At 41.7% G+C, this 25,210-nt stretch overlaps 1 protein-coding gene across 2 annotated transcripts in view; it reads right to left on the reverse strand.

The window, feature by feature from the left end:
* Positions 1-3,964: 3,964 nt before the first annotated feature.
* PALLD (palladin, cytoskeletal associated protein) overlaps positions 3,965-25,210 on the reverse strand; it is a 198,236-nt gene continuing 176,990 nt past the window's right edge. For both annotated transcript variants that reach the window (XM_019481413.2, XM_014594070.3), the window contains exons 14-19: positions 20,463-20,557; positions 12,024-12,156; positions 9,561-9,768; positions 8,206-8,371; positions 7,355-7,488; positions 3,965-6,195 (exon numbers count right to left, since the gene is read on the reverse strand). In XM_019481413.2, coding sequence (XP_019336958.1) covers positions 6,023-6,195; positions 7,355-7,488; positions 8,206-8,371; positions 9,561-9,768; positions 12,024-12,156; positions 20,463-20,557 — 909 coding nt within the window. In that variant the 3' untranslated portion in view covers positions 3,965-6,022. The remainder of the gene's footprint in view (positions 6,196-7,354; positions 7,489-8,205; positions 8,372-9,560; positions 9,769-12,023; positions 12,157-20,462; positions 20,558-25,210) is intronic.

Below are 25,210 nucleotides of genomic sequence, written 5' to 3' on the forward strand. Positions count from 1 at the left end.
ACATATGTAAAGTGAAAGTAAAGTAGGGAGATTTCTTCTACCAAATGGCCACGTCTACACATGCACTTTACTGTGGAGTAGACTAATTAGCTGTGGAGTAAAGCGTCACTGTCAACATGTGCAATGGTGTTGACTGGGTATCAATTGCACCTGGTCAGCCCAGCCAGCTACCTGCTGTCGAGACTCCTACCTGCTGTCTAGTCACACAACTTTATTTTCAGCACCCCCCTGCCCCACTCGGCCCCTCTACTATGACCTGGAGCCTGGGACTGACCCTCTCACACCCCATGTCCCCCGACAGGCTGGATCTGCTCCACCCTGGTTCAAATTGCTGCTGTCCCAGGTGCACGTGTAGACACTGGAACCGGGGCGTAGTTTATGCAGGCTCAGACTGCTCCGAAGTTTATTTCTTCACATTAATGGCATGTGTAGATGCACCCACTAAGGAGCTAAATGTATAGATGATTAGTTAGAAGGATCTATTTGTCTATTGCTTTTTGTGTATATTATATCAGAGACACAAGCTACTGAATAAATCACGCATTCCAGATGCCTTTATTTTATCTGGCTCTCAAAACCTGTCATCGATTTATACTTACTATGCCAAATTCAGATCTAGTGTAAACAGGTGCAGCTCCACTGGCATTGCTGGCAGTGCAACCATTTATTCTAGGACTGAATTTGGCTTATTCTCTTTTATAGGGTGAGTTGTGATTTGATTAATACTTTTCTGATTAGTGGTAACTTGCATCTCTTTATGGATGGCATAGGGTTCATAGATTCATAGATGTTAGGGTTGGAAGGGACCTCAAAAGATCATCGAGTCCGACCCCTTGCATAAGCAGGAAAGAGTGCTGGGTCTAGATGACCCCAGCTAGATGCCTATCTAACCTCCTCTTGAAGACCCCCAGGGTAGGGGAGAGCACCACCTCCCTTGGGAGCCCGTTCCAGACCTTGGCCACTCGAACTGTGAAGAAGTTCTTCCTAATGTCCAATCTAAATCTGCTCTCTGCTAGCTTGTGGCCATTATTTCTTGTAACCCCCGGGGGCGCCTTGGTGAATAAATACTCACCTATTCCCTTCTGTGCCCCTGTCATGAACTTATAGGCAGCCACAAGGTCGCCTCTCAACCTTCTCTTGCGGAGGCTGAAAAGGTCCAGTTTCTCTAGTCTCTCCTCGTAGGGCTTGGTCTGCAGGCCCTTGACCATACGAGTTGCCCTTCGCTGTACCCTCTCCAGGTTATCCGCATCCTTCTTGAAGTGTGGCGCCCAGAATTGCACGCAGTACTCCAACTGTGGTCTGACCAACGCCCTATAGAGGGGAAGTATCACCTCCCTGGACCTATTTGTCATGCATCTGCTGATGCACGATAAAGTGCCATTGGCTTTTCTGATGGCTTCGTCACACTGCTGACTCATGTTCATCTTGGAGTCCACTAGGACTCCAAGATCCCTTTCCACTTCCGTGCCACCCAGCAGGTCATTTCCTAGGCTGTAGGTGTGCTGGATATTTTTCCTCCCTAGGTGCAGCACTTTGCATTTCTCCTTGTTGAACTGCATTCTGTTGTTTTCTGTCCACTTGTCCAACCTGTCCAGGTCTGCCTGCAGCTGTTCCCTGCCCTCCGGCGTGTCCACTTCTCCCCATAGCTTTGTGTCATCTGCAAACTTGGACAGAGTACATTTCACTCCCTCGTCCAAGTCACTGATGAAGACATTAAAGAGTATCGGTCCAAGGACCGAGCTCTGCGGGACCCCACTGCCCACACCCTTCCAGGTCGAAATCAACCCATCTACCACAACTCTCTGGGTGTGACCCTCCAGCCAATTCACCACCCACCGGACTATGTAGTCATCCAAGTCACAGCCTCTTAACTTGTTCACCAGTATGGGGTGGGATACTGTATCGAAGGCCTTCCTGAAGTCTAAGTATACGACATCCACCCCTCCTCCTGTGTCCAGGCGTTTCGTAACCTGGTCATAAAAAGAGACTAGATTGGTCAGGCACGATCTGCCTGCCACGAACCCGTGCTGGTTTCCCCCTCCGCATAATTTGTCCTGCCGGGCTCTCACAAATGTGAGCCTTGATAATTTTTTCAAAGACTTTGCCAAGGATGGAGGCGAGACTGACTGGCCTATAGTTGCCCGGGTCCTCCTTCCTCCCCTTCTTGAAAATGGGGACCGCATTGGCCCTTTTCCAGTCATCTGGGACTTGGCCCGTGTGCCACAAGCGTTCAAATATTCCCGCCAGTGGCTCTGCAATGATGTCGGCCAGTGCCTTCAGCACCCTCGGATGGAGCTCATCCGGGCCTGCCGACTTAAAAGCATCCAGTTCTTCCAAATGACTCTGCACCATCTCAGGAGCTACGTATGGAAGTCTGGCACTTTGCTGCTGCCTCTCTACAACCCCAGTGAGAGACTTGTCGTGCCCCTCGCTTAGGAACACTGAGGCAAAGAACTCGTTGAGGAGTTCAGCCTTGTCCCCCCTGTTCGTCACCAATTGTTTCTGCCCATTTAGCAGGGGTCCTATTCCTCCCTGGGCCGTCCTTTTACTCCCTATATATCTGAAAAACAATTTCTTGTTGTCTTTTACTTGGGTTGCCATCCTCAGCTCCATGGTAGCTTTGGCCCGTCTAACTGCCTCCCTACAAGCACGAACAGAGGAGGTGTATTCGTCTTTGGTGATCTCTCCGTTTCCACTTTTTATGTGCTCCCCTTTTGGCCCTTAGGCTGCCCTGGATTTCTCTGGTCAGCCAGGGAAGCCTCCTGGCCCCTTTCCCTCTTTTACCTCGCACGGGGATCGTCTTGCTTTGTGCCCGAAGGATCGTTTCCTTAAGGCACAGCCACCCTTCTTGGGCTCCCATCACTTCAAAACGCCTACTCTGCAGTGCGTCTTTGACTAATCGCCTGAGTTCATTGAGATCAGCTTTCCTAAAGTCTAGCACTTTCACCCCACTAGTTACCTTACCCACTCGACGTCTTATGGTGAATTCTATTATTAGGTGATCACTGTCCCCCAGATGGCTACCGATCTGAAGGTCCCCTACCATGTCATGCCCCGTTGCCAATACCAGATCCAGTATGGCATTCCCCCTAGTGGGACTGTGTGCCTCCTGTGTCAGGTGGAGGTCCTGTACACAGGTTAGAAACCTGCGTGAGCGGTGGGACTTTGCTGTCTGTGACTCCCAACAGATGTCCGGGTAGTTTAGGTCCCCCATGACTACCGCCTCTTTAGCTTTTATGGTCTCTGAGAGTTGCCTCAGGAGCCCTGAATCTTTCTTCCCCTTGATGTGGGTGTCTGTAGCAGACCCCTACCACCAAATCCCTTTCTCCTTGCCCCCCATGTAGCCTGACCCACAGTCCTTCTACTTCCTCATCCTTGGATTCCGTCTTGATGAGGGTTGATGTATATTGCTCATTGATGTAGAGCGCAACCCCTCCCCCTTTTTTCCCCGACCTGTCCTTTCTGTACAATCTATAGCCCTCAATATGTACTGCCCAGTCTTGGGATGAATCCCACCAGGTTTCTGTTAGCCCCACTAAGTCATAGTGGAAGGGTTCAGAATTTAACTTTAAGAACCCTGAGTTCAATACTGTCATGATTTATTTTGTAAGAACAAAAATAATCAAAACAACCTATTCAAGTACCAGTCAATCATGGCATGGCTTCCATGAAAACATTCAGACTTCGTCTCTGTTAGGTAGTGGGGGTCTGGATATTGAAGACGGTCTAGGTTGCTGCAACAGTACATGCGAATGAATCACAAAATATAAAAAATTGAATACAATTCTACAGTTTTACAATGGTGGCTCTTGAGTGTTATTCCTTGGACCAGATAAAATTCTGCAAACCAGCTGTCTTTAGAAACTTTAAAGAACCTGTCCTTATTCACAGCTCAAAGCTCTAACCTTTTATGTGAATCCTCATATAGAAACAGATGTGAACATCTTACCTCAGAAAATGACAATTTTCTATTGGTGTAATATTTATTGATATTAAACCCACATGTCAGCACATCAATCCAAAATAATATGAATAGTACATTTTTTATAAATACAAATAAAGGTGGCAAAATAATGCTAGTGAAGCTAAACAAATGGTAAATTAGCATGTCACAGTCAAAACATCTGGCAAATGATACAACATAATTTTCCTAAATATAGGTAGATTTTTTCCATATGACAGACTGTGTATGACATTAATTTAGATTAGCAATGCCTATGGGTGTGGCCATAGTCGGCACCAATCTGCATAGAATAGAACTATCGTATGTGCTTAAGTTTATTAACCGCTAAAAACTTGGTTTGTGTACTTACACAGAAGTACAAAGCAATACATGTATAGCAGTAATGCATATATATGGTGTGGTACACAATTACAAAATAAAAAATAAAAAAACTAAGTACTGGACTTGAATAACTGAACTGAGATAAAAGATTTCAACACTTTTATTATAAATAATGAAAGATACCATATATGTGCTTCATATAAGGAATACAGTGTTTTCCTTTCATAGCAAAGTACGCTCGTACCATCAAAACCTCATTCTCCCCCATCAGGCCTAATCAAATTCTTACACCCCAACCCACCCCTTCAATTAAAATTAATTGGTTGTGAATCAAAACTGCCTAATATAGTTTGACTAGGTAGAGTCTAGTTTGGTGTAGAATTGCTTTACATTCTGAAAGTAGCCCTTCTAACATTTTTGCCTACTGTACACACACCCTAGCCTTGGTAGGGTTATTGTGTTATCCTACAGTAGGAAAGAGAACAAATAATACCATCCACCACATACACATGCTTTGTTAAAAATATTATGGCACAAAATGTGTTGGGTTTTTTGTCCATCTTCATTCTTTGCTTCCCTCAGATCTACTAATCTATCCCCTATTGTGTATACTTGTCATTTCAACCCATATAGCAAACTCAACCCATATTCCACTTGCTATACACTTCTAGAATCCTCAGACTTACTACACAAGCTCTAAACAATCAGAAATGTCCAGTACTTACACTCTCCTGTGTTCAATTGAACTTAGGATTTCAGATATGTGAATGGCAGTGCTCTTATGATTGCAGACTGTTTTCAAAGAACCCATAAAAAAGGTCCAGTCTTTTTGCCCTATTTGCCCCTGTTTGCTAACCTAATGAAGTAAAACTAAACTGTTGGCATTTTTCTTTCTCCCACACATGCCTCTCACCTAGGTGATGGGATTTATAGTCTGTAGTGGAGCATTATTACACCTCAGCTTTTATTCTTCGAGATGAACAGGTTAAATTATTTATGCTTAAATTAGCCTTGCAGTATGTAAATAAGCCTCCTGCTAGGTGGCACAAAAAAAAAATGGATATAAAAAAATCCAGAACTAAGGTGTTGACTTTGCTATATAGAATTGCCAATGCTAATTAATAACATTTTAGGCACGTAGTTGTTTTTCACCGTAGAACAGAAATCAGCTTGCAGAAATAAGGCATTTACTTAAATTTCTCTTCCTTCTCCCTTCCTGTTTTATTTTTACAATATTGCACTTATTCACTGTAGCTATCAGAATACATTGCCATTTGAGAATTGCAAAAAGATAACCATACATTCTGTTTTTTTGTTTGCGGTCTAATGGCCTCAAATGAAATGCCTTGCACCACTGATGATCGTGTAGCAAATATATCTTGCTTATGAAAGCACTTGGTGACAAACAGTGTGCTTACTTCTAAAAACTCTGGTTTGCTTTAGTATTTTGGCTTTATGAAAATGGTTATTCACAGGAGTTGAAGCAACCTAGATAGGAGTTGATGGTGATCGTGATTTTTTTTTTCTGTGCAATGTATACATTTCTATTAATAATCAGCTACTTATTTTCCTAATTTGGTATAATGAATAAGAAATATATGGTTAAGGTGTTCTTTATGTCTTGTACTTGAAGGTGTTTGCCTCTTACATAAAGTGACATAGAAGTATCATTGATCAAGGCAACAGTTTTCAGTGTTTCTGCGTTGAAAGAAAAAAGATGGGTACGGCAGCTCAGGTTTACAGGTCATCGCTCTCTACCAAGCCAGACTGTAATGTCAGATGAACTGGGTTTGCTTCAGGCTGGAACGCTGCCCTGATGTCTAGTCCTTGGTCAGAAAGTGCTGCATATCGACTGGCTGAGGGACGTACCTTCTTTGGCTTGGTGGTCTGAGGGTGTTGTTGCCACTGAGCTACAGATTTAAGAACAGGAAGAAATTCAGCTGGTTTTGTTCATGTAACAGGAATACTGCACTTATGTAAGGTCCTATAGATGAATGAGTGATCTGCTCTTGAAAAGCAGAGAAATATTATCTCAAAGCCTTTTTTTTTACTTTCTTGTTTTTGTGCTTATTTACATAACAGCTGTATTTTGTTGTTACTGCTGCTGTGGTAAGAACATAGCACAGGTTAAGACTGGAAATTGTCATCCAGCTTGTTATTCTGCCTTTAGCCACCACTTCTCTCCCTCAAGCATCCCCCTTCCTCTATCTCCTTGAATTCTTCTTAGGGCTGTATGTTGTCATGACTTCCTTACTGGCCAAGTACAGTTGGACTTGACGGCCTCCAGTTTTCCAGATGGATCACTGCAATCACACCCCCCTTCCCCTCAGTGAATAAAGATACCAGGCTAGATTCGAACACCACCCCCCACCCATATAATTCTATTCCTCTTCATTGGGGTTGTCCCTGACTGATATCAGTGGGAGCCAGCTGGTCATCATCATTGCCCTGTGCAACCTGGAGAAGGACAAACCTATGTAGAGTTTAATTTGGATTTTCTACCTTGCAACAAATTACAGCATTGCAACCAAATCATAACATGAATAACTATTTCACTCAGTTATGGTGTTGGTCAGAAATCTAATCAGTTATTTAATTTAGATTTAAGATCAATTCACAACAGAGGAGCTATATTTAACTATATTAGCTAATTAAGCAGCAAGCCACAAGACCAGAATTTCTTGCCTGCTGGTATTTGTTTTGGGTGCATTTTAGACAAGTTTGGAAAATCATACAAAAGGTTAAAAACTAGTGCTAGCACAGCATTGTAATAAGAACCCAAAGAATTAATGCAGTCATGCCATTTACTGTTACTGCTAAGGATGCTGGGGTGAATAAGCCAGATGCAACTAGAATCGCACATGCTCATTTTGCTTTAAGTATTTGAAAGGTGATAAAATGTACTTCAACAGAGTATTTGCTGTCTTGATATGGCTCGCTATTACTGTGGAGAAACTATAAATAAAAGAGAGACCAACATAAACCTTCTGTATACAAGTTCATTAGAACTGCTGTTTTGGGAGAGGTAGGTTTTATTTGACTGCATTTTTAAGAATAGGAATCACTTACTATACACATCCAGCCTGGCAGTGCAGGACACTATTCCAGCCTCATTCTTAGCTGACACAGTATACCAACCGGCATCATCTTTTGTAGCTCCCTGAATAAGCAGGCAGATGTAGCCATGATTATCCTGGTGCATACTGAAAAGAGAAAGAGGTGATTAAAACTCCATACGGAATGGTGGCTGCAGGACAAAGAATGTTGTTTAGGAACATAACCTTACAGGGAGAATTTTAAAAAGCAAGTTTATAAATAATGTGATGTTCCCATCTAAATAAGCACATAATACCCACCAAAGTGAGAGAGAGATGTACATACCAAGTGAAAAATGAATATCAGCTATTTAAACAAAATTAATATGTAAAGATAAGAGGAGAAGCAGACTTTTAGGTGCTGAGTGAGCTTCAGTGGTGAAAATGCAGGGGGCCTCTGTGGCATCTGCTGAGTAGGGACTCTGGGAATCTAAATGGTATACTTGGTTTCTAGCCTTTTTGTGTTTTTTTTTTTTCTTTAAAAAAGACAATACACTTTTGTTTGCTTAAACTGTGGAGGCAAACGTAGTTGTCTGAACACAGGATTCGGAAGCAACTAATATGTTTTAATCCTGGCTGAGTCATTGGCTCGGCTCTGAACTTAAAAAGCACGTTTCCTATGTGATTCTTGTTCTCCAGCTGTAAAATGGAGACAATAATACTTACATACCTCATAGGGTTCCTGTGAGTAATAATTCTTATTAGATGCTGTAAATGCTAAGTATTCTTCCAACTTCATATTCCTTTGATTGTATTAGGCTATTTCAGTTGTGGTTTGTTTTGGTTTTTAATCAGATTAATTGTAGAATATTAAACTGGCCTGACCTCACTCTGTCAGTGTTATAGGTGAGCGACTCATTCTCTTTCTTCCAAAATATCTGAGGAGGTGGCACTCCATAGACGCGGCACTCCAGTCGCACTGGGTATCCCTCAGCCACTCCCGTGTTCTGTAGCTTCTCTATAAACACTGGTGGCTTGTGTACTTCCTTAGCTGTAAAAAACAGAGATGTCAGTAATGTTTACAGTGCTGATATTGTTTAACTGTTGTCCCTGGAAGTACACAGCTAAATAGAAGATTTTAGACCATTCCTTCTGTGATGGTTAGTACAGCACTACCTGATGCTGGATCAGCGGAAGTAAATTATGTCCTGATTCTGACCCGAATAGCAGACAGGTGGCTTGGAATAGAGCCAAATGAAATGTTTTCTCTGTTCAACTAGATTTGCCACACTCAAAACTCACACTGCAATTGCTTCAGTGTGCCCTATAAAAGCTTTCCTAAACCTGGTGGCCTATCCATCTCCTGACAGGATGAGCCTTTAGTTCTTATGGTCTCTACTATTTTAGGATTCAACCAGGATGAAGTGACTTCATACTGGGATGTGTGTAATGTGTCATTCATTTCCATATACATTGCTAATCTAACAGGATCAGGTGCAGACAAATTGCCTTAACAAGAGAAATTTAATTCTGGCATATAGAAATCAGCATTGCCTTGAATATGCTATAAGATTAAGTAACAGCCTCCTTTATACCATTTAGCTGACTGGGAACACAGGATGAGTTGGGGAGCATATTTCTCCCTGGCCCTGAGTTAATGACCAGCTTGTTTTGAAGCTGGCATTCATCAACTATGCATTTCTCAAGAAAAAAATATTTAGCCCTGCCTCTCTTTTTTTAGGGTCTTCCTGGGGAATAATTAACATAGAGTAGTGCTCCATTTTGTTCCCCTCTCCCAGGCAGATCAATGAAAGGCATTATCTGTGTCTTATGGGCATGGCAGAGTAATGTCAGAGATAGTTCTTGAAACATATGGACTTTGATTCCGCACTACTGTACCATGTGTGTCTAGCTACTAATTCCTCTTAAAACTATTTAATATTGTTGAGAAACAGGTTAATTTAAACCTAAAGCGAAGTAGAACTAACCCATCCTAATACTAATGATTAAGAGTTGATCTCATCCAGGTGTGTGGCAGGTATGCCATTTTGCAGCCATGGTGGTGAAAAGGAACTGATTGTCAGTTAAGACTGCTCCAGCCCTTAATGCTCATAGCTCACTAGAGTGAAAGGGTGCAAGCACAGGCACAAGAGATGCTGTTGTTCAAAAACATTACATTTCAGATTTTTACGTACAACTTGAACAACCTCCAATGGAGAGTCTCAGCACAAGGATGTTACCTGCAACAATGAGCTCCAGGCTGAATGTATTCTGACCAGCTTTGTTGCTGGCAATGCATGTGTAGATTCCAGCATCTCTAGCTGTGACTGGCTCTATGATCAGGGAGTGCACACCATTCTCACGCACCAGCATTTTGTGAGAACTGTCAGGACGAATTGGTCTTCCATTGAGTTGCCAGCTTAGATCCGGAGTTGGTAACCCACTGACCTTAAATATGAAAACAATGGGAAGGAGCTTTAGTGTTTCTCTGTTTTGTATTGCTTATTTTTTACTTCAAGAGGAAAGAAGGAATTTGTTTGTGTAGGAGAGTTTAGGGATAGCACACAGTACAATGGACAAGCTACATCCTAATGTATACAGAATTGTACTGTCATGCCTTATGCAGCTCATTTGATTGCTGTGCTGCTTCATGGGTGTAACTGGCTAGATCAGTTTAAACCTATTCTGAGTCTAATAAAAAAAATTACATTGTGAAACAAAGTTTGGGTGACACCTGTCTGGCTTTTTTCAGTTTGCCTTTGTTTCTGAATGAAACCTGTAGACAAACCATGTCAGCTAAACAGATATGAGCTCCAGATTCCATTCTAGTTATGCATCATTCATTATCGTCAGTGCTGCCTACAGTACCTGTGTATCCAAATAATTTGAAGCAATCTCAGACTGTTGTAAGAGATGTATCATCATTGGAAAGGTACTTCCTGGGAAAGAAGGTTTATGCTATTATGAGAAAGTAGTTATATTCTATAGTAAACATGGCAAATCTGAATTTTAATTGTCTTCTACAAAGTCACTAATGCCTCTACCAGGAAACATGTTGGTCTCACCTTTGTAATGTTTCAGATGGATCAAATAGATTAAAAGGATTAGAGATGAGAAGCAATCATTTTGCTTTCCATCTCACCTATTTTCACATGGACATACCTGTCCAGTTCATACTGCTGAGTTTTAAAAATCAATCTCTCTTAAATAGAAAGCTTATTCTTCCCCATTCACAATCTGCAGCCATTTTTGGAGCAAAAATATTTTTCTTTTATTGATACAGACATCTGCATCAGTGTAGAAATGAACTGTCTCTTAATATTGTAAACAAATTACATCAGAGGGCCAAAAATTGCTTCAAAACAGTAGGCAGAAAGAAAATGTTGAGATGGGTGGGTTAAAAGGGTAATTTTGCAGTGCTTTACTGGTAGGTAAAATTACCTGCCTTAATATGAAGTCTGCCTTAGAATGAGCCTATTCACTTAAACCTGTCCAACTGGACAAGAAATGTTTTTAAGGAAAGAATGATGGAAATAATCCTGAGTTACAGTGGTCCAAATATTGTAAAGCCTAAGATCTTCAGGATGACCAGCACTACAGAAAGAATGAATTACAAAATAAAAACCAAACCAAAAAAAAAATGGGCTGCCTAGCAGCAGTTCCATCTCCTAGCTGTTCTATTAAGTGAACTTGGAACCATATTTTTAATAGTTCAGTTGACCTCTACAGGCACGCTCACTCTCTTTCTACTCGCATAGAACTGTAGGATGTTCTCATATGTTTGACACTTCCAGTTAAAAGAGTAAGTAATTTAGGGAAGTATTTGACATACAAAATATATCATGTGGTGGATAATATCTCCTGAATAGTATGCTTTCACTAGTTCACCAGTTTCTCTCTGACTCAGATATTATCATAATTTCTGGTGGTGGGTTCAACCATACTACCCATCTCCTGGTGACTGAACAGCTCAGCAGGTTTCTCAAACTTGCTGCTCCCCAAGTCTGTATCTCTAGCAGGGCCTAACCCAATAACATGCCTAACTCAGAACATGCCTAACTATTTGGGCCAACACAGAAGAGAACAAAGGATGAGCAGATTGGGATCTGGCTGGTTGATATATATGGTCCAGCTTTACTCACCTGTCAGATTACTCTGGGAGAAATCTCTCTGAGACACCTCACCAGAGGTCTTAATTGTTGCTGATCATAAGGCTAGGTTCACTTGTTCATTGGGTAAGAGGCAGCTTATGCCCTGAGCATAGGGCTGTTGAACAGCTATGAACTAAATAGGTCTCATGCAATAAACCAATATTTAGTCATGGTTTTTGTGGACTCTAAGGCCAAGTCTTAGCTGCTACAGGCTCTAAATCTCTTTCATCTTTAAGGCAAATCAAATGCAAACTTTTAAATGCTGAGTTTAGCAGGAAGTCCCATCATGATTATTCTAAGGGGCTAGAAAATTAATATTTTATTGACAAGGAAAGAAATATATTCTTCTTTTTCTAGTCCCCTGAAGAATGGGTCATCAGTCACAAGCTTATTGGTATCAAAGGCCAAGTCTCACTGTTGGGTTTAATTCTTTATGTATCTAGAATTCCCACTTACGAGGCAGTTTTAGATGGATAAATATTCTAAGATCCAACCAAATTTGAACCAAGGAGCCTGCTGCTCAACACAAATTAAAACAGACTTGATACTTGCCTTGCAGTCCATTCTGCAGAGTTTTCCTTCTTGAACAGTCAGGTCTCCAGGAGCCTGCAGGAAGTGAGGTCTGAAGAATCGTTCCTGAATTGGTTCGTTTTCATCACCGCTGTCCCTTGATCGAGATCGGGGTCTTAAAAATCACATGTATAATAAAGTTGCTTGAAAAGAACTTAAGACCAAAATTCAGATGTCAAACTGGCATAAATCTGGATTCATTTCTGTGACCCCTTCCCTGCCCCCCACTCCCTTCCCAAGTGCAATAGCTCTGAATTTGTGCTAGCATAACAGAGCAGAATTTGGCAAAGCATCGATTAAATAGGACATTTTGCATTTACGTTACTTTAATCTAGATTGTGGCAAATACGCGATGTAGAAAGTGATCTCATTCGGCACGAGTCACTTACCTATAAAGGCAATTTGTTTATACATTTATAGTGTTTTTAGTTTACTTTTATCCTGTTGCTTAATCAATGGTAGAGATTTTTATATAGCTGATCACCTTTTTATTACTTGATTATGCCAGAAAATAACAGTAAAATAACAGTAACAGCAATAAATGTGTTTATTTAAAAAAAACAAAACAGCACCAACTAAAAATTGGCTACCACCTCAGTTGAGGGCATACAGTTTCCACAAAATATTCTTTTTTCACTTGTTCTTTGATACTAACGGTCATATATGAATAGAGGATGATTATGGTTTAAATTTAGTTAATCTGATCTTGAAGTTTACTTTTCACTCTTTCCATTTTCAGTTTGTGATATTTATCATCATTCCCAAACCCACTCAGTTGTGGTGTCCCAAGAATGAGAACTTAGCACAGAGGCAACAGAAACAAAAGAGCCAGAGCTCTTGTTTAAAAAAAAACACACTCATGGAAAATAAAATGCAAAAATATGACTATTCTGCAGTTCCCTCCACCCCAAACAGCATCAGCAGTTCTTGCCCATTAATTTAATTTATTGAAAACTTTTTTCTGGTTCCTTTTCAATTCAAACTGACATTTTTTTCCATGGTGTATATAATTTATTTAGCACTAAAATGTTCTTTTTGCCATCTCTGTAAATTCTTAGTTTATTTAGCAAATTAAAAAAATATGTAATTGAGAAAAGAAATTGGCCCTCAAATCTTATTTCACTTAACCCCAAAGAATGCCAGTGAATTCAATTCTAGGGCCAAACTCTGCCCACAGTAACACTCTGTTGCAATGCAGGGTTGCACAGATGTAATTGAAGACAGATTCAGCCCGCAACATTTGCCTGGCTTTTTCTGAGAGCGCGCGCGATGGTGATGCCTGTTACTGGCCATAGGAGGTGCCTATGCTACTTCTTTCTCTTTCCTCTGCATTTATCTCCTGGCTCTCTACTTGCCTGGTTTCTGAGGCTCCCTCTCTCTGGGTTTTATAGATGTGCCCTGGGAGTGGGGTATGAGGGCATTACGCCTGGAGTGTTAGTGTATCAGCGTCTGTGTGCTGAAAAATGGCAGCAGGGGTGCTTTAACTAAAGCTCACTAAAACAAGCTTTAGTTAAAGCTCCCCCACCACCATTTTTCAGTGTGGGGATGCTGATGCACATGATGTTGCAGTCTGGTAATTGCCATGCCCCAGCAGACTCGACTGACTGAGTCTGTTCTAACATGTTGTAATTACAGCATGTCAGAGCAGCCTTGCTGCATGTGTATATGCGTCCAGTTCCACCCAGGCATTGCTTGGGCAACATGGGTTTTCTAAATCAAAACTGAGGATTCCACTGATACCTAGGGTTAGGGACAGAAGTTACACATAAACTAATTGAAGTGAGCAGAAACTGGTTTAAACCTGTAACAGAACAGAAGCTCAGTGCACATAAACCGTTTTCAAAATGACTAAAACTGATTTAAGACAACCCTGGCTGAATGTAGCATCAGACTTGACTGATTTGGGTCAAACTGGTTTATGGAACTTCTGTCCCAGACTTCTTCCTGGTTCAAGTCAACTCACAGTCCTCCAGCATCCCAGCATGCATTCCAGCCCTGGGCTGTGCTGTGCTGTGCTGTCTGCTCCAGCAGAGAAGGGTTGTGTGTGGGGTTGGGGGGAGGCAGGGAAAGACCCACTCCCAGGAAACCCTGGCTGGGATCTGGGGCCAGGGCACTAGGGGGAGGGGTTTAAATGTCTTTTCCCCCAAGTACAGAGCTGCCCTGCAATGCCAAAAACTTACTGCTGGGTGCGACTGTGGACTACAAATGCCAGAGGCACTTGGAATCAGGAGGAGGAAGTGATGAGCAACCCTGCAGAATCCTGCTCCTGCTTCTGCGATTTGCGATTTGTGGACTTCAAATCCCAGAGGCCTCAGGGGCAGCAGGAGGAGGAAGCAAACATACAGCCCATGCTGGCTACATGCCAGAGAGCTGTGCTGTAGCACCCCCCCAGCTTCTGGCCTGAGCCATTGCAGGCATGTGGCTGCATTTCCTGAATCAGAAGTGAATGTGTCCAGTTGTTTTGCAGTTTAATCTCTGCAGCGTAGATGCCTTGGGCTTTTTGACTGCCTGTATTTAGCCCAGGTGTGAGATGCTGCTGTGCAAAGTGCCTCTGAAACTCTAGCGCAGGGGTAGGCAACCCTTGGCCCAGGTGCCAGAGTATGGCACTTGAAGGCATTTTGCTTCGCATGTGTGCTCTGGGTGGATGGTGGGGAAGGGGCTGGGGCTACATGGCAACAACAATCATGGCTCCCTTGTCATCTGCTCCTGGCACACTAACATCTTACAAGTTGAAGCTGCGGGTGTTTTTGGCACTCGGCCCAAAAATGTTGCTGACCCCTGCTCTAGCTCAACTGTTTTCTATGAAGTAACTATGAAGTATGAATTTTAGGAAATTGCTTTAAAGAGAAAGATATACTTAGTCATGTTAGTCTGAAGTCAGGCAGAAAGCAGATTCACCCATTGCATCTGACAAAGTAGGCTGTTGCTTAAAAATAAATCATGTCTTTCTGAATGAATTTAGTCTCTAAGGTGCCCTTCCCCACTTTCATTTTAAGAAAGAAATGGCAGAACAAGCTAACAGTCTCTTAAAAGTGTAAAAAAAATTATTAAAAACGAAAGCCAGGCATGCTTTACATTAAGCTGGAGTGGACTAGTAAAGATAACAAAAACAAAAAAACTGTTTCTTTGCCAAGATCACACTAAGAGAAATTTAAAATACGTTAAAATGTCTAACAGCAATGAAACAAAGTATGAAGTGCACTAGGCTAATAAAATATGAAGTGCACTGATGTTTCTGTTGCCTTGAGCAAGTCCCCCTTCCCCCGCAACTTCTCCAAACCTAAGTACATGAGAAAATGCCTTAGTGGGAGAGAAAAACCATCAATTAGCAAAATTCATAAAGCAAACTCCCAGTAAGCAGGAAGAGCTGCATGTTAGTAAGGTGATAAGGAACCTGTCTCTTAAGAGGGTGTTGCACGTTCTGAGATCTCATCAAGTTCAGCGGGAGATGTGGAAGTACAGACACTTATAGGATTTGCCTAGCTCTCAGCAGGATTGAGCTTTTAATGGGAAACCACAGCAGAGGGGAGGTGGAGTCATAACTCAAGATTTTGCACACCCAGGGTAACCTGCTCCTGCAGGGATTAATACCACAGGAATGTAGTGGTATTAATGCAGAGTGGTGCTTGAAAAGTCAAAACTCAGTAGTGAAAAAGGATAAAAAACGGTTATCTTGGGCACACTGGCATTCCCCCCCGCCCCCACACAGCAGCAGCTTTCCCTGGAAGTGAGGTTTTTGTCAGTCTAACCCAATGGCTGCTCCTCTGCCCTGGCTGCTGGAGCGGTGGCAGGGAAGGTAAAGAGTGCAGGGCCAGGAGGGAGGGGGTAGTCACCCCCCTTGCCTTCATTCTGGCACCACCTATTAGGCAGGGCCTGGGCTCATGCCCTGCTGGCCCACTCATAGCTATGCTACTGGGGTGAGGACTTCAAAACAAGTGATTATAAAGGGAAGAAGAGGACTAAGGAAAATACTCATTTCAATTAAAATGCTAATGTAATTGTAAGTCTCCTCTATGTTGTACTATTACTCTATCATGTGCACATTCAGTACTTTATGTGATTGCTATAGTGCTGACAGCAGCTAGAAAATAGATAAGGTGTCAGCTGTTAGCACAACTTTCATTTCAATTTGAACAGGCTCAAAAAGCAAATAAACAGGATTCTCTTGAGCAGCAGAGCTAGATAGACCACTGTGTACCTTAGCAAACTACAGAATGCCCACCCTCTACTTTGCAGGGAGATGCAGAACTATTAGTTGTCTAGTTATTTTTTGTTGAATCTTTTTTCTATTTTATTTCCCTCTTATCTTTGTTTTCCCCTCTTCCTTCTCTCCTTCAAACTTGTTAAAGTCCCTCCCCTAAAGGCTCTTAAATTGTCTTGTTTAACAACTAGTAACTTTGCAGAACTACACCAGGATTCCCAAAGGCAGCTCTTGCTGTCACAAATCAACAAGAGTTTTATAGTTGCAAAACTGCCAGTCCCATTAAAATGGGGGTATTGAATGCTGACTTCCTGAAGAATTGGTGAATGTGGAAGGTATAGTTCCTTCACTTCACAAAATATGCTCAGTGGCTGTACCATAGCAATGTTGCAACAGAATGCTGCATGAAGGGTTTACATTTAGACAAGTTTGGCTCCTGCCATTGTTCCATAACCTGGAATATTATGGAAATGATTTGTGTAGTCCTAACTGAGGCTGGTGTTTTTTAACGCTTGCATGATCCTGTTTGATCAACTCAGTAGCTGGTGAGATTCATAAAATGCACCTAATTCTTCCCTGCAGTAATTTTATTATACGTACTTGGGTTGCTAACTGTTCTTGGGAACATCTGAATCCATTTATTTCACCTGACTGTAGTTATTATTAGATCTGTCATTACATGTGTTGCAGTTGCCAGCTGCTGCCCAGATCCTACAATGCATGTAATTAATAAGCAGAACATCAAAAGAGCAGAAATATGAACTGAAACGTTTATGATCCACAGACAGAAGCTCTATTTGGTTAACCCAACCACACTGCCTTTTTGTTGGTTGAATATGTAGGAGCTGTGCTATGTAGGTCTTGGCTCTGTCTAATAACTAGCTACTCTAATAACTAGAAAGGGAAAGAATAAAATGGGCCAAAGTCTAGAGATAAACATAAACCAAAACCCCACATCTGAATACTTACAAACTTCAGAAAAATGCAGAGCTAGATGTTATACTTTATTTCTGGTTCCTCCCTCCACGAATGCCTAAATTAAAACAATCAGCATCCCCAAACTTTCAAACACTTCAGACCTGGATCCAAACCTTGTGGTCTGGAGCCATCTCTATGACATTTTTGTCTTACTACTTATTTAGCATTGCAGTAGCATCTACAAGTCCCATCCAGATTTGAATCCCAATTAGGCTGGTGCTTTAAGGAAGCATCAGTAGTAAGCATCAGGTCTACAAAGGCCTTGTAGTGGAAAGTAAAACAAGATGAAACGAGAGAATGTGGAAGTGCGGAAAAGACTGAGAATGTGGAAGAAGCTAAACTACTCAGTTCCTTTTTTATCTCAAATCTCCATAGGTGAGGTCAGCTCCCAGACTAGTGGCCCAGCAGCACGGTTTGGGGAGGAAATGAGCAGCCAACAGTGATGAAAGAACAGGTTAGGAACTACTTAGAAAAGCTGGACATGTACAGGTCCATGGAGCTGGAGGTGACACACCTGAGGTGCTGAGGGAGTTGGCTGATGTGATTGCAGAGCTGCTGGTCATTTTCTGTGAAAACTCATGGTGGCTGGAGAAGTCCCTGATGATTGGAAAAGGGCAAATATAGTGCCCATCTTTAATAAAAGGAAGATCCAGGAAACTACAGACTGGGCAGCCTCACCTCAGTTCCTGGAAAAATCATGGAGCAGGTCCTCAAGGAATACATTTTTAAACACTTGGATGTGAAGAAGGTAATAAGGAACAGTTAACATGGCAAGTCAGGCCTGACCAACCTGATTGCCTTCTACAATAAGATGACTGGCTCTGTGGATGCAGAGAGATCAATGGATGTGACATACCTTCACTTTAGCAAGATTTATGATATAGTTTCCCACAACATTCTTGCAAGCAAACTAAGGAAGTATGGGTTGGATGAATGGACTATAAAGTAGATAGAAAACTGGCTGGATTATTGGGCTCAGAGAGTAGTAATCAATATCTAGTTGGCAGCTGGTGTTAAGTGGAGTGCCCCAGGAGTCGGTCCTGGGTCCGGCTTTATTCAATATCTTCATCAGTGACCTGGAAGATGGGATGGAGTGATCCCTCAGCAAGTCTGCAGATGACACCAAGCTGAGGGGGAGTAGTAAATACACTGGAGGGTAGGACTAAAATTCAGAGAGACCTAGATGAATTAGAGGACTGGACAAAAGAAATTTCACAAAGTTCAAAAAGGACAAGTGCAAAGTCCTGCACTTTGGATGGAACAGTCCCATGTACCAGTACAGGCTGGGAACTGACTGGCTGGCCAGCAGCTTTGCAGAAAAGGAAATGGGGGTTATACTGGACAGTAAGCTGAGCATGAGCCCACAGTGTGCACTTACTGGTAAGAATAATGACATCCTGGGCTGCACTGGTAGGTGTGTTGCCAGCAGATTGAGGGAAGCCATTATTCCCCTCTATTCAGTACTGGTGAGATCACATCTGGAGTACTGTGTCCAGTTTTGGGCCCCCCACTACAGACTAATTGGAGAGAGCTGGGGCATGTGACTCATGAGGAGAAGCTGAGGGAACTGGGCTTACTTAGTTTGGAGAAGAGAAGACAGAGGGGATTTCATAACAGCCTTTAACTACCTAAAGGGTGGTTACAGAGAGGATGGAGCCAGACTGTTCTTAGTGGTGGCAGATGACAGAACAAGGAGCAATGGTCTCAAGTTGCAGCAAGGGAAGTTTAGTTTAGATATTAGGAAAATCATCCTCACTAGGAGGGTAGTAAAACACTGGAACAGGTTACCCAGAGAGGTTGTGGACGCTCAATCCTTGGAGGTTTTTAAGACCCAGCTAAACAGAACCTTGGCTGGGATGATCTAGCTGGGGATTCTCCTGCTTTGAGCAGGGGGTTGGACTAGATGACCTCCTCTTACAACCTTAATTTTCCATGATTCTATGATTCTAATGTGATAAACAAGGAGAAAAGGGAGGATAAGGGTTATAAAACAAAGGCTATGAACAGATATCTATTGCAGAGCTGAAAATTTCTGGGAAATCTGCAGAACTAGGAAAACATGGTGAGAAAGGGGGTATATAGGCATTCCAGCCCTTGGCTGAAGACCTACAAAGTCAGCTCAAAGTTGAGGTCTCTAGCTAGCTAGCAGTAGCTGCTCCTTGGGTCCCTCCCCCCCCAACTCCACCTCCCTCAGGGGAGCCTGACAATTGACAGCCTGCCCCCTCCCTTTGACAAGCAGGTTGTATCTGCTGAAAAGCAGCACCTGACAAGGATAGCCCCCTGGCCTGCAGGGATGGCAGGAGCAAGGAGAACTGTCCCCTTGACCTCCACAACCCAGCAGTACTAGTGCTGGAGGCTCACCTCTTGGCAGGGCTCCTGCATTTGCAATGGGAATTCCCTCACCCTTACTCTAACACTATTCCTGTAGTGAGAGAAGTTATAATTTTAAGTTCCTTTAACTAAGGAAACTGAGCTGATAATTGGGAGATGGTCCCTCAGATCAGTAGCTAGCCAGACAGTGTTGTTCTCATTCACTGTATACCTGTGTTTATGGAACCCAGTGATCACAACAACCCTCTCAACCCTGTGCCTGCCTGCTCCACCAGTTCTGCTGCTAGATGGAGCAGGGAGATGGGAAGGGGGGGTGAAGATTAGGGTGAGAAAATTCCCAGAGAAAGCAGAGGCTGTTTAAGGAGCCCATGACAGCAGGGTCCATGCAGGGCCCTGTGACTGCTCACAATTGGGATGGCTATCAGAGACCCAGCCATTCTCTCTGCCTCCTTTCCTCTCTCTCCCCTGCCACCCTTTGGCAGGGGGAAAGGAGGGATGAGGACTGCAAGATGCTGAGGAACCTTGGGATTCGCATTGCTGTGTGAGACTGAACAGATGTTACATGTGGTGCTACAAAACATTGCTCTCTGGCAAAGTTGCTGCTGAAAAGAGCTAACAGATTGTAGCAGAATCAATATTTATTTTTCTGCCACAACCTCAGTTTTTGTGCTGGGAAAAGGGTGTATTTCTCTACACAAAGGTAAGGCTCATTCATGGCCAAAGGCAGTGCAGTTGAGTAGTTTGTCTTTTGTTCATCTGATGGTCCAATGATCATAGAGAGTTTCTGACACAAGAGAAGATGGGGCTTCTTTCTGCTTTAGGACTTACGCTTTCCTCCCAATCTTTTTAACCCTGCCAGCCCCCTTATACCAAATATGTACAGCAGCTGCAGTAATACACTTATATAGTACCTTCTGACATGAGGCTGGCCAGGAGGTGTCCGAGGACTGCGGCCTCTTTGATTGACAGCTTGGACCATCAGCCTTCCAGTACAGCTTATTCTGCCCTGTTACAAACATTGGGAGACAATAATAAAGATATTATATGATTAAAATTAACAGTTCTAATGGAATTGATTTTTCCAAAACACTAAACAAACATTAATTTAATGTCCGGAGCTTGAAATTCCCTTGCTCTTGCCAATCTTTTTCATTCTCCATCTCATGCAATCTTTTCTTCCACAAAAAGTCAATTCCCAGTAACATTAGTCAAGGTATTGCCTGCCAACAATGTTTTCCTTATATTTTAAGTTTCCAATCCAATTCTAAACATAGTGAAGCAACTTTGGTTACGACCAGGTCTCCATGAAAACATTACAAGGTCCTGTTTGCAAAATACTAGTAATTCTAAAACTAGTAATTCTAGTTTGCTAGTAACAAGTTACTTTGTAAGTTTGAGTAATTCTAAAACTTTTAACTCATTTGAATAATGATGTGGAAAAGATAGAGAGGGTCAAGATGTAGGTGGCAAAAATGATAAAGGTCTTGGAAGACAAGTCTTACAAGGAGAAGTTGAAATAAATTGGCATGTTCAGTTTTCAGAAAAGGCACTTAAGAGGGGACATGACAGCAGTCTTCAGATACTTGAAGGGCTATCATAAAGAAGTGGGAAAACACCTTTTCTCTTGCTGCAGAGTGGAGACAGGGAGGATGTAGACCAATGGCTTGAAGTTATAGTGAAGCAGGTTTAGACTGGATATCAGGAAAAAACTTCTTCACTGTTAGAACAGTGAGGCAGTAGAATAGACTGCTAAGGGAAATTGTCAAGGGACTCTCCATCACTGGAGGTGTTCAAAAAGAGATTGGACAGCCACTGATCAGGGATGATCTATGTGTAGTTATGCCTAATTTCTACTATAGGTATTTCTCACACTTCTGGTCTTTGCTGGTTGCCACATGAGGCTGGGAGGGGATTTCCCTGCCCTGACCTGCTACATGTGTCAGGGTTTTTTTTATAAGCCTTCTGCAGAGGCATTGGGTATTGACTGCAGCCAAGGCTAGGGACTCTGCCTGGGATGTGCCAATCCTCCTGCTGGGAGTCAAACCCATAGGTTTCTAGCTAGAGCATCTTGCCTCTCTGTTCAGGGTCAGGCTGATGCCAATATTTGGGTCCAGAAGAAATGTTACCCTATGGTCAGACTGGTACGGACTGTGGTGATTTTTGCCTTCCTCTGTAGTGGGGGGCCATTGTCCTCTTCCTGGGATTTATTGAGGATATTTTAACAACTCTTTCAGCAGTAGGATGTTGACTACCATGGTCCCCCTGCTTTACCTATGGCAGATTAGGGCATTATACTTGTGCTGTGTCAGGGTTGACTGTGGAATTTGCTAAGAGGTTAGACAATGGATTTGTATAGGATGGTTTGGCTAGGGATGATCCTGCCTCAAGCAGGGGGTCAGACTAAGTAGGGGGTTCTCTATGACTCCAAGTCTCAAAGGCTTGTTTTGTTTTCTTAAGTGCCTGAACTACTCAGCAAAACCTACTTTCAATAGAAATCGGTTTAATCTAAACAAGAAGCAAGTTCCTATCTTTAGAGCTGCAGTGAGGTATAGTCAGAGCAAGGCCGTAGAGAGGTATAGTCAGAAGTCAGCAGGTATACAACTTGAAGCTGCAAAACAAATCTATTTTGGAGAAGTAAATTGCTTAGATGGATCTGAACCACAAAGTATGGATCAGAGATTGCTAGATTACAAACCTCTCCTCAGTGAATCAAAATTATGTAGATTATCCTAGTGGCCCTTTGAGCTTTGTATCTCCAAAAATTTGGCTATGTTTATGAATAGGATCTGGTTTCTGCCCCTGGTACAAATGCAAAACATTGTTGGTGCTGTTAAATTGTATTGAGATCATCTGTCTTCATGCACAGTGAAGGATATACTATTTCTTAAAGTCATCTTCCCTGTTTTAATTCTGAAATATTTACACTTTTGGGTCTAACCTAAGTGTCCCTAAAAACCTGGTATTTTCCATGAACAAAATGGAACATTTTTGCCTAGTTATTTTTTCCCATGGATTTTTTCAAACAAAACAAGTCAAGAGTTTTCAATTCCAGTAAGAGTTCAGTTCCTCTCCCTTCTATTCCTCTTTTTTCCTTACTATTTTCAAACGGGAAAATGGTGAAAAAGGAGAAAAGCAGAACTAAAATAAATCAGCCAAGCAGTAGATTCAAATCAAAACAAATTGAAAATGTTTGTTCAATTTAACTAAATATTTTTTTAAAAAATGAAGGAAACATTTCTGGTGAAAATAACTATTTCCTTCAACAAGCCATTACTTAGAGGGAAAGGAGTTTATACTGCAATTTGAAGTGTTCTTTTTAAAGTTTTATACATTTTGAAATGTGTTATACATTAGGTAATTGTGAAACATCCATGCTACTTTGGATGATCCTAATGTAGGAAGCCGGGTTGAAGATGATGCACATGTTAATGTAGGTTGAACAACCCTAGAGACTGACGTTATCTTTATCTATTTAAAAACTACCATGTGAGCAGCAGTAGTGCCATCATCTAGTATACCTCAGTCCTAAACTTTGGTATTCACAATCATGTCTCTTCTAATATAGGCATCAGAGTTACTAAATATGATGTAATGTGGGCAGCCATTCATTAGGAACTAGCCTGAGTTCACTAACAAAATTTCATACCGGTTACAAATAACTTTCAAAGGGCAATGAACTTCTAGTTACTGCATATTTTGGCAATAATCATAATTGGAGATGTAGAGGTGAAAGTCTCTGTATCCTGTTACCAATCCCCTGACCCATTTAGGTCACAAGACAAATACTAGTGTTAAAATAAGTTACTGCCCATGGCCTGCACACTATTTCTTATGTGAAAACCTTTTGAGTTATAGATCATTAAGAACATCTGGAACCTGTAAACCCCTATTTTAGGCACCTTTATACATTAACCATTAGCTGGAAGGTGATGCATTAACTTGTTTCAAACTAAGTTTACTGACTTTAGATGCAAGAATGCATCCAGAAAGGGCAATGTGAAGGACTAGAAAGGATCTAGAATGAAAGGCACCAGTAGTAAGAAAAAGAAACTGGACAACTGATGAAACTAGGAGAGGAAGAAAGAGTAAGGCATGATCTTGTGAAGAAAGACCAAGCTGAACTAAGAACTGACAGGGAGTAGTAGAAGGCGGCCTGGGCAGAGGGCGTTACAAAGACATGAAAGCGAGAGAAAAGATAAAGGAGGAAAGCAAAAAACTAGAAGGGAGAAGATAAGGATACATACCTGTGTATACTCAGACTTGCTGGTATTAGTAGGAGGTTAGTCGCCAATGTTTGTAAAGCAGAATTGAAAAGGATAAAACATGCACCGTCAAATTTTTAAAGAGTTCACCAAAGGCTGCTTCTGGGTTAAGATGTTATATGCTAGGTTTTACTGTGAACCCAAATTTCTATACAATCCAAATACCTAGGGTCTATATTATGAATGCTGACACAATAGTAACTACTGTCTCTAATGTGTAAAGACTGAATACTTCCCTTCTTTCCTCCAAAGACCAGCTGGGAAGTCCCTTTCCATGTGTAAATTTCGCAGTATTGGTTCTCATCCTGAGCTGGTAAAAAACTGGCAAAGCTCCTTTACTTCAGTGAACAAAATCCATTTATTTCAGCTGGGGATTTGCTTCATTGTTTTTATTTTTCAATGAATTTGATGCTCATGAAAGAAGCTGCTAAGAGCACTGGCAACATTGTTTTACCTGTACTAGTACAATTTTGCCCATCTACCAGAATTCTGACTTAAGATTCTCATTTTAAAGCATCAGTTGTTATTACCTCAGGTAATATTCTATTCCAATTGAGGAGCTGGCGATTTTGCCTAAGTTAGTGGTAGCTTCAAGATATGGACAGACGTCCATTAGCATTTAGGAGAACAAGCCAAACTCATTTCCACTTGATGACTTAACAGGATTGGAATCCAGGTTTTTTGGTGTGAAAAGGCTAGCACATTAATTCACTGCTGTTCTTTGCCTCCGCTGTGCTGTTAAATGCATAGTAGAAATAAGCTAATCATTATGTTTACTTGGGAATTATACTGGAAAAGAGGAATATAAAGGGCAGGGTGAACTGTTCAAATGCTTTTCTGTGTTGTGTAATAAAATATATTTTTTCCAAGTTTGCATCCAGGAGATCCAGAGGAGGATGCTTCTGGTTCTTGTCCAAAAGAAAGAAAGTACAAGCATAGCATTTTCTCATCAGTTCACATAGCCATTTTCTCAACTCCCAGAAGAGGTAATAAAGCAGAAACTATTCACTTTATTAAAAAATTAGCACTAGTAAATGTAATTTGATTGCCATGGAGATAGAACAGATCATTTATCTATTATCAAATGGTCTCTTGCTAATAGCAAAATAGATAGATGTTAAAAAAGTCAGTAATATATCAATTTATAAATCTAATCTAGGGATTGATTCCAAACAAACAAACAAACAAACAAAAAAAGCCATGTGAGCCTCAGTCAATGGGAATTTTTCCATTTAGTTCAATGGGTTTTAGATCAAGTCGCAAACACTAAAGCCAAGACATATCAAGACCAACCTTCTATATATGGCAATAGTGTGTTTTCTATTCCAAACAAACATGTTATGGATTGGCACTATTTATTATTGAAACAGTTCCATATTCATTCAAATCGAAGACAA

This window comes from Alligator mississippiensis, chromosome 2 (assembly GCF_030867095.1).
Source record: "Alligator mississippiensis isolate rAllMis1 chromosome 2, rAllMis1, whole genome shotgun sequence".
Taxonomy (NCBI): Eukaryota; Metazoa; Chordata; order Crocodylia; family Alligatoridae; genus Alligator; species Alligator mississippiensis.